This window comes from Schizophyllum commune (assembly GCF_000143185.2).
Source record: "Schizophyllum commune H4-8 unplaced genomic scaffold SCHCOscaffold_5, whole genome shotgun sequence".
NCBI lineage: Eukaryota > Fungi > Basidiomycota > Agaricomycetes > Agaricales > Schizophyllaceae > Schizophyllum > Schizophyllum commune.
In genome coordinates, this window is record NW_026089542.1 from 35,627 (window position 1) to 46,969 (window position 11,343).

Consider the following 11,343-nt stretch of genomic DNA (forward strand, 5'->3'; position numbering starts at 1 on the left):
TGGACTAAGCGGGATGAAGAAAGCAACACATGCGTACCCCTTGACGGTAGGAGTCTGGGGGAGACCTTATAATCAGACCAGGAGATTGCGAGCTCGTAATGGGCTCACCGGGACTGCTGAGTGCTATGGCGATTGGCGAATAACGGGTTAATAGGACGTATTAGTTTCGATAATTATCAGAGAATTCACTAACGAGAAGGTCAGTGAAAAGTCAAGTAAATTCGTTGATCAAATGAAGAGGCAGAACGATGAAATGCAGGAAGGACTCAGAGTCTGCACTGGACGGCAAGCCGACTCGGATGACCCTCGCGTAGCGTGAGTCTGCGCCAACGGATGCGCAAGGACCTCGCCCGCACTCCCCAACAATGTGTGCTCCAACATGCCTCAAAGCTCCTCCCTGCGCTGCCTGCCATTCGCCAACCCCCCCGCCAAGGCTGCACCCTTGTCGGTACTCTACGCACTTGCATCGCAAGGAAATTCATCAGTCATCGTAAGTTCTGAATTTGCTGCTTCATCAAGTGGAGCTCCATTTCTTAAGTGCAGAACTTGATAATTCTCTCTACTAATACGTCCTAATGGAACACTTTCAAGTATAGGGGTAAACACAATATGAATACGTATCATTCATTCTCATGTGAGAGGGGATGATTGATGCAAGGAGAGGTATGATGGAAGTCGCAACTGATGAGATGAGCGCAAAAGGCAAGAACATGGAACTCGACGCCACAAAGCAATCCCGCCACGTGACTTTGGCGCCGAACTCCAACTTGTGACTTGGTCGCTACGCTCATGTTCAGCTGTCCCGCCATTTTCGTGTCCCTCGACTTGGATCTCGAAGGTTGATAAGAATACCATGTTCTATGATTATATGATGATCAACGTGAGGACCGGGGTGCGGAAAGCGGGTAAGACGACGCCCATCCATCACGATAATCCATCGGCTCTGCCTATGCACTAGGCCGTCCCTACAGACATCCGACCTTGGGTTCTGTCCATGCTCATGGAAACATCCGATGACCGGACCATAGCAACATACGCTGATAACTTCATCGCCCATTCAGATTCCTTATCGCTTCCCACTCTCGGATGCCCTAATCTACCTTGTCTCCCCAGCAGTAAGCCCGACCCAGTGTCGCGGCGCCGCGGGACCGGCACCATCCGGAACCAGCGCAACATGACTGACGACCTTCTCGACATGAGCCGCAGAGCCCTTTGTCTGGGTGCCTGACCCATTCACGCGTCGCACGCTAATGTGGCCCGTCGCACCGAAGCAAGCGCCTTGCGACAGGCAGACTCGCACGTGGGCGCCGCGCCAGCTCTCCGGGCGCACGCTAGCTCTCCGGAGGCGCGCCTGTCTAGCGCCGCCATCATCATCATTAGCGGAGGTGTATATAACGCGCACCGCCGCTTCATTGTCACGGACTTACGCCTTCTCTTAGGCGCCCACCTTTGACCAGCGACGTTGACGACTCTCAGACAGAGCGCGCGATGACCTCTGTTCCGTACACCTTTGAGGACCGCACCGGCCTCCTCGCGGACACGGACTTCGACGAGATGTACGACCGGGCGTACTTCAAAGTCTGCCCCTCCAACGGCACGCCATCGGACACGAGCATCATGATATACGAGATGCTGCACCGCGCGTCCCGACATCGAGACTCGTTGCCGCCCCGGCACGAACGGCGCATACGACTCGACTTTGGCAAAGACCATTCGCTGGGCACCATAGACTTCGCCAATGGTGCGACGATACCCATGGCTCGGTATCTCAAGAAGCTGTCCATATTCGGAAGGTACGTCGTGCGCATTTGCGCTCGAGCTCTTTGACGGGCATCGTGCAGTTCTCTCCATCGCAAATTTGCGGCGTCAGACGGACGCGAATATACCTGGTCCCATCGCTCGGTCCCAGGACACGAGTGGACGGTACGTTGAAGCCCCATCCTCGCATACACGCTTTGATAATGCTTGCGCAGTGCACAACGTCAGAAAATTACCTCGTCGCCCACTACACCTTCAAGCGCGATAATGAGCGTGTCTATGGCGTCTCTGGGAATGCGCTGACGGTCTACGAGCCCTTCTCCCAGATATCCATGGGTGAACGGTCTTCATTAGATATCTATGAGTCTTATCTGATGCAACGTCCTCGCAGAGCTCATAGCATCCCTGTTCGTCATGCGCCACATACAACAGCACCGTCTGTGAAGCTCGAATACTAAAATGTAATAATACCAGGTAAAATTGTAACGGAAGGCCCTTCGTGCGCCACATTCGCTGTCCGACATACGTCTAGGCCCATGACGGTCATGGATGAAGCTCAAGAAGGGCTTCCTTCGAAGTTCTTCGAGGTTATCAGCGTGCGGACGTGCGGTCCCGCCCTCGCGCCCTTTGTCGCTGCCAGGACCCGCGCAGCCTTGCGAACAGAAGCAAGCACCTCACCAGTCTCCGGCAGGGTACAAGCAACAAGGATTCTCTGACTAACTTTGACAGTACAACGTGCAACTACAGTACAACAGCATCTTCGTACATCGTTCCATTCCACTAATCTCTGAACTCATTCCCGAACTGCGCGTTCTTCTTCAATTCCTCCACGAACGCCTCGAAGCGCGGGCTCACGCCGCTCCCCGCAATCTTGCTCATCGCCACGACCGCCCGCAGCGTGCTGCGCTGGAGCTCCGCCGCGCGCTCGAGGTCCTGCTTCACCGTGTCCTTCGTCACATTCGCGCCCTTCACCGTCTTCTCCAGCGCCGGCGTCGCCTCGTCGAGCCGCAGCGCGACCGCCGCGGGCGCGACCTGCGACAGGCGGAACAGGATCATGTGGCAGATCACCTTCACCTCGTCCGCGTTGTCGTCCAGGCCGCGGATGACGTGCGTGAGGTACTCGCGCAGGTCGAGCACGGCGAGGCAGGTGTCGAGCAGCGTGTACAACGTCTCGTACGCGGTCTTGCGCGCCTCGAGGCCGTCGTCGACTTTGTGCTGCCAGGGGCCCATCTGCACGGTACGGATGAGCTCCGGCTTGATCGTGGTCTCCGCGTAGAGTTGCGGAAGGAGCTTGGGGAGGTGCTCCCGGATCAAGTGCGGCTTCGTACGCGCAGACGAGTTGAGCGCGGAAAGTGCGAGGCGGCGGACAGTCTGTATGCAGATAAGCGTCAAGTCTTCGCGAAGGGCAGTTACTCACCAAGTCTGGATCCTGCATGAGCGTCAAGAAGTCCACGAGCAGAGGTGCCAAGAGTTCGTCGTAAGAGCGCGCTGAGTCCGCGAAGGTATAGCGGATAGCGGATACGACCGTGGCCCTTGCCGAAGGATTCGCGTCCTTGATGCGATCCTGTACATGAAGTGAGAATTAGGTCAATTTCATGGTAGGAATCACCGACGTGGAGTTGGGGCAGGTAGCGCGATGGGTGCGTCATGGCAAGCTTGCCGAGGCAGGCAGCGGCAACATTGCGGGTAGCCTCTTCCGAGTTGGCAGAGTGCTCGAACAGTGGAACCCATAGCGTGTCCGCGACGCTCTCTAGCTGTCCATGAGATGAGTGCGTTACGACCTGTAGAGCACGTCAATAGTGTCGATCCTGAAGGAAGGAATGGCTCCCACTCACCTCCTTCAGCGCGTGCAGTGCTAGAAGTCGCTTCTTGGTATCAGTCTCCACCAGCTTGACGATCGCCGGTAGGAAGTGATGCAAGTTGCCGACGGTGATGTTGCCTGCAGGACTATCAGCATCTCTCACTCACTGCCTTCAAGCTCAGACTTACCCGCAGCAAACGCAGCCGCCGCCCTAACCTCCTCCTGCTCCGACTCAAAGTGCGCAATCGCCGCCTGGAAGATATCCACCTGTGGCGACATATCCCTGTAGCACCCATCAGCATACAGAGTGCCATTCCCCCCACGCCGTACTACTCACACAAAGCGGCCAATCTCTCCAAGAATCAAGAAGCTCAGCACCACCGTCGACGTCTTCGCCTTCCCACCCTTGCGCACATGCTTCGCGTACTCCGCGATCGTGCCCGCCGCGACGCCGAGGTCCGCCTGGACGACCTGCGCAATGCAGCGCGCGACGTTGGCCGCGGACACCTCGCCCTTGGGCGCCTTGTCCGCGGCGATCGCAAGGCCGGGGATGACGTGCGGGGAGATCTGCTTGTCGGCGGAGACGAGCGAGGAGATGAACACGAGGACCGCGTCGAGGCTGCTGCCGGCCAGGAGGGGGGAGTACGCGAGATTGTACACTTGGCCGAGCACGGTCTACGATGGGCGTCAGGATACCAACAGCTAAGCAGTCGGAAAGTGACGTACCTTCTCGACCTCGGGGAACGCAGTCGCGGGTGCGACCTCAAGCAGCGACGCGATGAGGTTCAGCGACTGGGACAGAAGCGCGATATCCGAGAGCGACACGAAGCCCTTGACTTGCGCAATGAGCTCGCGGACGACCTCGGGCGGCACGGAGGCATAGCTGCAAGCCCATCAATATACCCCGCTATTCACTCTAACCGAACCACCCACCATCGAATCAACGCATTCAACATCCCAAAGATCTCAATCTTGCCCGCCCGCCCGCTCTTCCTCAACAGCGTAAGCGCCCACTGCACGCATCCGTTGACCCACTGATCGCTCAAACCCTTGCGTATCATATCAGCCATCTCCCCTTCTGACCACTCCCCACCAGCGCCACACTCACCTCCGTCTCCGTCGCCACTCGGGTCACTACCCGGACCGCGCCCTCCGTATTTCCCGACGTCCTGCACACCGCCTCCCACTCCTTCCCGCCCTTGCCGCGCACGGCCTCGCCCGCGCAGACCCAGAGGTCGCCGACGACCTCTTCAGCACGCGCGCGGACGTCCGCGTCGGTGTCCGCGCTTGAAAGACGCGCGACAACCTCGTCGTAAAGGCCGTCGACCCAGGGGGCTATAACAAGCGGCATAAGTAACGACACTCAATGACGCCGGCCACCGACGACCTACCGCTCTTTACCGGCTTGGAGTTGTTGAGTAGCGCCGAGAGCGTCTTCAACGCCTCCGCCGCCACCCTCGGATGCCGCTCTTTCGCGCGGGACAGCAGCACCGGCGTCAACTGCAGAGACCCACGTCAGCCCATCGTCCCAAAAGCCCCAAACTGAGCCACCCACCTTCCCCAACCCCGCCCCCCACACGCCCGGCGCATGCGTGCCCACAAACAAGCTCAAGAACCCCATCACCGCCACGTGCAACGGCGCAGTCCCCGCAGCGACGGGCTGACTGAGCACCGCGGTCGTTGTTGCCAGCACCTGAGGGGCTTGCTGCGCGAGGCTGCCCGGGAGCACCGACAGTAGGGCGCCAAGGACGCGGAAGCCGGCGGAGAGGACGGTGGCGTTCGTCTGGGAAAGGGCGGTCAGCGCGTGCGTCAGGTAAGCGTGCCGTGCAAGAGGGGCGCTGGAGGTCCCCTCCCGCGCCTGGAAGACTCACCTTCGGCGGCCTGAGCTGCCCCAGCAGCGCCTTCGTCAGCGCCGGCACCTGCTCCGTCAGCAAATCGACCGGCGACGCTCCAGCGGGCGGCATCTCCTCATCATCTCCCCGCTTGCGCTTCCCGCTCGGCACGCTCGCGGCCAGGGTGCCATACACCGCAGTCGCGTTCAGCAGCGTCACGTACGTTGACCACACCTCGAGGCGCACAGTCTCCTCGCGCTCGCTGAAGCGCTGGATGAGGACGGGAGAGACCTGGGGGTGGGATGTCAGCTTCGAGCTCGTAATTACACACTTCCCCATTTCCCTGACAGACGAGGGTTGCATCCCTCATGCTCCTCGACACTCACCTCCCGATACACTACACCCAGCAGTTCCGGCCTTGTCGAGATCACCGCCGCGAGCAGCTTCACCGCCGCGCGGCGCACCTTGTACGACGTGTCCTCGTCGTCAGAGTATTCGTCGAGCGAGGCGTCGTCTGAGGGGTTGAGGGTCAGTTTTAGTAAGCGATTGATAAGCTACAGTTGAAAAGGTCGATTTTGATTGGCGTATGGGGTGAAGGGAGGCGGGAGGAGGAAAGGACAGAAAAAGGGCAAAGGGGTATGGTGGATGTAAATGAGGATAGACGAGGGGGACGATGGAGGAATGGAGAATGGAACGAAACGCATAAGGATCGCATAAGCCGGAGGCGCAGACAAACGGAGAGGCAAAGGAGGCACGCTCCTCATCTCTCTTCAACTTCGACAGGAAGACCACACGTCGACAGAAAGACCGCACGTCGACAGAAAGACCGCTCACCCTCGTCATCGCTCGCGCTCCCCATCTCCTCATCTTCATCGTCGCCCGCCGCGTAGTTCGGGTCGTACTTGATCCACGTCGTCCCCGCGGAGAGGATCGTCGGCTGGTTTTGGGGGAGGGCGGGCGTTAGCGCTCATCACCGCATAATGCTATCTTTCCCTTCGCTGCAGCTATCCCACCGCCCGACTCCAGCTACGCCAGCGCCTGCCTCCAGCTACGCCAGCGCTTGCCTCCAGCTACGCCAGCGCCTGCCTCCAGCTACACCACCGCCCGGGTCCGCCTAGCGCCCCAGTCATACCCTCCCACCATACCCACTCCCACCCCCACCCTCTCCGTCACATAAAGAAAACAAGCCCTAACACTCACCTTCCCCCCTCCTTCCCCGCCCACCCACGCACCAACCTCCGTCGGGCAGCGCAGCACGAGCGTCTCCAGCGCTTGCAGTATATACTCCCTCAGCTCCTCTTCCTCCGACGAGGCCTCGTCGGCGGCCTGGGCGGCGGAGGCCTGGGGATTTGGGGTCAATAAGAGTCGTGCAGAAATACAAGGACGAAAAGCGGAAGGGCGCAAAAGAAAAGCAGAAGGGCGCAAGGGTCGAAGAGCGGGGTGGAGGGATAGCGTGCATCGGCAACATAGCCTAGCGGGCAGAGAGACGTCGCGGAGCAGGGGGAGGGAAGACGCAAGGGAACTAAATCACGCACCAACCGCTCCAAGAACGCGGGCACCACCTTCGGCACATAACTCGCCACCGCCGCGGGCGCGGTGCGCGCGAGCGCGGACACGAGCTGCGGGATCGTCGGCGTGGGGGCTAGGGGAGAGCAGTCAGCGTTCCTCATTCTGTTGTCTGCAAAAGTTCCGTCCGTCGTTTGCAAACGTTCCGCTCCGTCGTTGCAAGAGTTCGCTCCGTTGTTCGCAAACGTTCCGTCCGTCGTTCGCAAGCGTTCACTCCGCCATCCGCAAGCGTCCAATCCACCTTGGCATCCTCGCGAGGCAGACTGCCTGACCACATTACACCCTGCTCGCCCACATTACACCCTGCTCGCCCACGATACACCCCGCTCGCCAACGGTACACGCTGCTCGCCAACGGTACACGCTGCTCGCCAACGATACACCCCGCTCGCCAACGAAACACCCCGCTCGCCCATACAAACCCCATTTCGGAGAAAAAGAAAACAAGCAATACAAAAAACAAGCAATAAAGGAAAACAAGCAATAAAAGAAAACAAGCAAAAAAAAAACAAGCAATAAAAGAAAACAAGCAAACAAAAAACACTCACCGCCAAGCCCGCCCACCACCGCCTTCTCCAGCAGGCCGTTCACGAGCTCCGCCGGCGCGAGCGGCGCGAACTGCGCGAGCGTGCCGATCGCGCGCTTGCGCACGACGGGGCGCGGGTGGGCTGTGTTCGTGTCAGCGTGCTGAGAGTGACAGGTCGACCAATATATGGTGAAAGGTTGATCGAACGCGTGGTGTGAGTAAGAGGTCGACCGCGTGGTCAGAGTAAGAGGTCAAACACACGTTGATAGTAAAAGATCGAACGCGCGCTGAAAGTAGAAGATCGACCGCGCGAGGCAAGTAAAAGATCGGCCGCGCGCCGCAAGTAAAAGCTCGACCGCGCGCCGCAAGTAAAACATCGACCTCATGCCGAAAGTAAAAGTTCGACCGCGCGCTAAGAGTAAGAGATCGACCGAGATGTGTACGCACCCAACAACGGCGCCAGCACGACCAAAGGGGGCGGGTCCAGGACGACCGCCTGCGTCGCGCCCGATGCCGTGCCCGGGCCTGTGTGAGGTGGTCAGCATGGCTCATAGAGGAACCCAGAGGCGCGCCCGGGCCCGGATGAAAGCGCGAGGCAGATGAAAGCGAGACGAGGAAGCAGATGAAAGCGAGACGAGGAAACAGATGAAAGGGAGAAGCAACCGAAAGCGCGACACGGGGAAAAGGCGCAACAACCGAAAGCACGAAAACAAACGAAAGCGCGAGACAAACGAAAGCACGAAAACAAACAAAACGAAAGCGCGCAACAAATAAAAAGGGCGGGACAAATAAAAGGCCTGCACCAAAGGGCACGATCACTCAGCGAAATGCACCACTCACCCCCACCACCCACCGGCGCCACAAAATGCGCCGGGAACCTGCCGATCAGGATGCTCAGAATCGCGAGCGTCTCGACGAGCGCCTCCGGCGGGGTCGCGGGCTGTGGGGCGGTTAGTTAGCGAGCGGGAAGGGTGGGGTGGAGGGGGAGATCAGCGAGCGGGGGTGGGGTGGGCAGCAAGGCATATAGCGAGGAGGGGAGCAAGATATAGCGATTGAGATCGGCAAGGAATGGCGACTGAGATCGGCAAGGTATAGCGATTGAGATCGGCAAGGAATGGCGAGTGGGGAAATCATAGCGAGAAGATTAGCATCGCAAACGAGGCAGTGAGCGAGCCGGGAGGGTACCGGAAACGGGGTTGTTAAGTTATAGCGAGCGGGGAGATCAACAAGGCATCACAACTGGGGCAGTCGACCGAGATACGCACATTCGCCGCCTGCGCGAGGAGCTTGGGCGCCAATTTCGCGGTCGCGGAGTCTGTGGGGGAGGGGGGGGGGTGTCAGCATGCGGCGTCCGGTGGTGTGAGCATGCGACGTTCGGGAGGATGCGAGGTTAGCGCGCGAGGTGTAGAGAGGTGCGCGATAGTATCAGTAGAGCAAGCGGCGCGCGCGAGAGTATCAGTCCCAGCGCGCGCGAGAGTATCAGTCCCGGCGCGCGCCAGCGACTGAGAGCTCCCCCTTCCCCTCCATCATCCCCTCCCCCCGCACCGAACCCAATCAACCCAACCCAACCCCCCCGCTCCCTCTCCCGCAGCAACCCAACTAACCAAACCAAACAAACAACCAACCTCCCCCCCCGCACTCAACCAAAAAACGCCCACTCACGCGCAATCTTCCCCTCCGGCGGCAGCTCGGCCGTGATCGTCTTCAGCGCGAGGCTCGCGATGTCCCGCAGCTCGTCGTCTTTGCCGGCTAGGGGGGAGGTGTTAGTTTGTGATTTTAGTTATGGTTAGTAGGGTTGGTTAGGGGTGGGGGTGGACGGGGTGAGGAGGAGAGGAGAGGGAGGGGAGGAGAGGGAGTGGGGGAGGAGATGGAGGAGGAGATGGAGGAGGGGATGAGGTCGGAGAAGAGGTGAAGAGGTGGGGAGGGGGAGGAGGGGGAGGTGCCGGAGGGGATGAGGTGAGGTGAGCATGGGAGGGCGAGGAAGGCAGGAGGATGAGAGGAGAGGGAGTGGGGAAGAGGGTGAGGAAGGCGGGCGGGGGACGGGGAGTAGTACGAGCACGTGAGCGGGAAGGATGAGGTTGACGCATAGTTGCGAATCATAGCCGTGGCGAGTAGGAAGGGGATGAGAAAGAGCGGACAAGGGAAGGATGCGATATGAAGAACGCGATACAATGAAGGACAGGACACGATGACTTCATCGCAGGACGTACCCGAAAAGTCGATGAGGCGATCGACGACGAGCTCCATCTGCGACTGCTTGATGATCTTGATGAGCTGACCGAGGCTATGGAGGATGCACAGGTGAAGTGAAGATGGGGTGCATAGATGAGGGTGAGATCAAGAGGTGGGCGCGTGTGCGAAATCAGTGGCGAGTGAACGACGGCGGGCGGGACATGAGCGGTGGCGGCGGCGAGGTGGACGAAGAAGGAAGTACAAATCAGCGACCGCGAACATGCACATACAAGACGCGAAGACGCACCACTTGACCGCCTGGTTCTTCACTTCGCTGATCTTGTCCTCCACAAGCGCCAAGACCTGCTTCAACACCTAGGCGCGCCTCCGTCAGCTGCGGTACTCCCGCACCCGCCATCGCCACACACCTTCGTCTCCGTCGCCTCCTCGCCCAAGAACGAGCCCGGGTCGTTCTTGATCTCGTTCATGAGGTCATTCAGGCCCATAAACCTGCAGCCCGCCTCACGTCAGCAAGCGCCGCCCTCCCCACCCGCACCCCACGCACCGATAGTCCTGGTCCGGGCTCTGCATCTACACGCGCAAAAGGCAGGGCACGTTGGACATCCCATGCAAGCACAGCGGGAAAGATCGACGCGTCGCGGTCAGCGCTGCCGGGCGTGTGATCAGGACTGGCGCGCTGCGCACCTTCTCGATGAGGCTGTTCATCATGTACGTCTTCGTCATCTTGGGCAGCTCTCTCCTCCTTGTCCTTCTTCACTATGCTACGCTGTGTCGTTCCGTGTATGCTCTCAGTCGTCTGCATCCGCGGGTACGCGTCAGAATCGCACGGGCGGTCGAGGACGCGCGGCGCTCACGGTCTGGGACGCTATCGTGCGTCGAGGGGACGCGGTGTCGGTAGCAGGACGTATGCAAAGAGTCGTATATGCGTTCAGGTCTGACGATGGATGGATTCGGGAACAGAGCCGGCTGGACAGTGGTGAAAGGGCACAATCGCGATCGACGCCACATCCTGCGGTCCCGACTCCCACTTTGTGGCGTCGTCGGCTCGGGCTCCGGGCCGCGATCGCATCCCAGCGGACTCGGCTCTTGACTTGCGCGATCACCGTCTCGTCGCCAAAATCAATCAGAAGTCTGTGTATTGGACGAGGGAACACAGTTATACGCTATTCTCAAGCGGACACCAGCTTACGCCGCACGTCTCTTTGTATTGTGAGACATTTGGCGTCATATTTCTCGTCTTCCTCTTCTCCATCCTACGCCTTCCTTCCCCAACCCTCTTCCCCTCGAGCGAATCGAAACACGCCATAAGCTATGGCCGACAGGGCACCTCCTGTGTCAGTATCGGAGAGATGTACGTCACGTGTACCATAACTTCGCACCTCACAATTAATCGCTCCAGTCTCCACGCAAACGCCCACTACCGTCGCCTTCCAATCTCAGGACGGCAAGGTATTCTATGTCGAGCGCGACAAGCTCGAGCGCGCGTCCGACTTTGCGCCTCCCTCCGGCGTCACGTCGTCCTCTGCGGAGAAGATCGTCCTCGACGAGGACGCCGCGACGCTCGAGCTGCTATTCCGCTTCGTTTACTTCGACATCCCCATCAACTTGGCGCCTCTCTCCATCTGGGTCGTCGACGACCTCGCTGAGGCGGCCCACAAATACGTCGTC

At 59.4% G+C, this 11,343-nt stretch overlaps 2 protein-coding genes across 2 annotated transcripts; one reads left to right on the top strand and one right to left on the bottom strand.

Moving 5' to 3' along the window:
• Nucleotides 1-1,359: 1,359 nt before the first annotated feature.
• SCHCODRAFT_01138552 (uncharacterized protein) lies at nucleotides 1,360-2,474 on the top strand (the record flags this gene model as incomplete). The annotated part of the gene is made up of 6 exons (XM_003025880.3): nucleotides 1,360-1,385; nucleotides 1,440-1,793; nucleotides 1,842-1,923; nucleotides 1,974-2,094; nucleotides 2,150-2,165; nucleotides 2,291-2,474. The coding sequence occupies exons 2-6, from the start codon at nucleotides 1,489-1,491 to the stop codon at nucleotides 2,472-2,474; spliced, it is 708 nt and encodes a 235-aa protein (XP_003025926.1). The 5' UTR covers nucleotides 1,360-1,385; nucleotides 1,440-1,488.
• SCHCODRAFT_02620593 (TIP120-domain-containing protein) lies at nucleotides 2,441-10,670 on the bottom strand. The gene is made up of 27 exons (XM_050345012.1): nucleotides 10,530-10,670; nucleotides 10,360-10,471; nucleotides 10,220-10,245; nucleotides 10,083-10,164; nucleotides 9,962-10,029; nucleotides 9,693-9,766; nucleotides 9,145-9,231; nucleotides 8,748-8,797; nucleotides 8,323-8,422; nucleotides 7,930-8,007; nucleotides 7,505-7,624; nucleotides 6,927-7,033; nucleotides 6,592-6,732; nucleotides 6,226-6,328; nucleotides 5,778-5,905; nucleotides 5,431-5,682; nucleotides 5,115-5,342; nucleotides 4,951-5,059; nucleotides 4,668-4,894; nucleotides 4,493-4,608; nucleotides 4,286-4,442; nucleotides 3,897-4,234; nucleotides 3,748-3,842; nucleotides 3,594-3,697; nucleotides 3,372-3,539; nucleotides 3,176-3,322; nucleotides 2,441-3,129 (listed from the first exon to the last, which is right to left on the bottom strand). The coding sequence occupies exons 2-27, from the start codon at nucleotides 10,396-10,398 to the stop codon at nucleotides 2,539-2,541; spliced, it is 3,735 nt and encodes a 1,244-aa protein (XP_050200270.1). The 5' UTR covers nucleotides 10,399-10,471; nucleotides 10,530-10,670; the 3' UTR covers nucleotides 2,441-2,538.
• Nucleotides 10,671-11,343: the final 673 nt, after the last annotated feature.

Excerpts from the sequence above, each read along its gene's own strand:
- SCHCODRAFT_02620593 (XM_050345012.1), bottom strand. The coding sequence starts at position 10,398 with ATGACGAAGACGTACATGATGAACAGCCTCATCGAGAAG. Across the intron at positions 5,906-6,225 it reads GAGCGCGAGCGATGACGAGG|ACGACGCCTCGCTCGACGAA; the intron begins GTGAGCGGTCTT and ends TCAACCCCTCAG. Across the intron at positions 3,698-3,747 it reads GGCGGCTGCGTTTGCTGCGG|GCAACATCACCGTCGGCAAC; the intron begins GTAAGTCTGAGC and ends ATAGTCCTGCAG.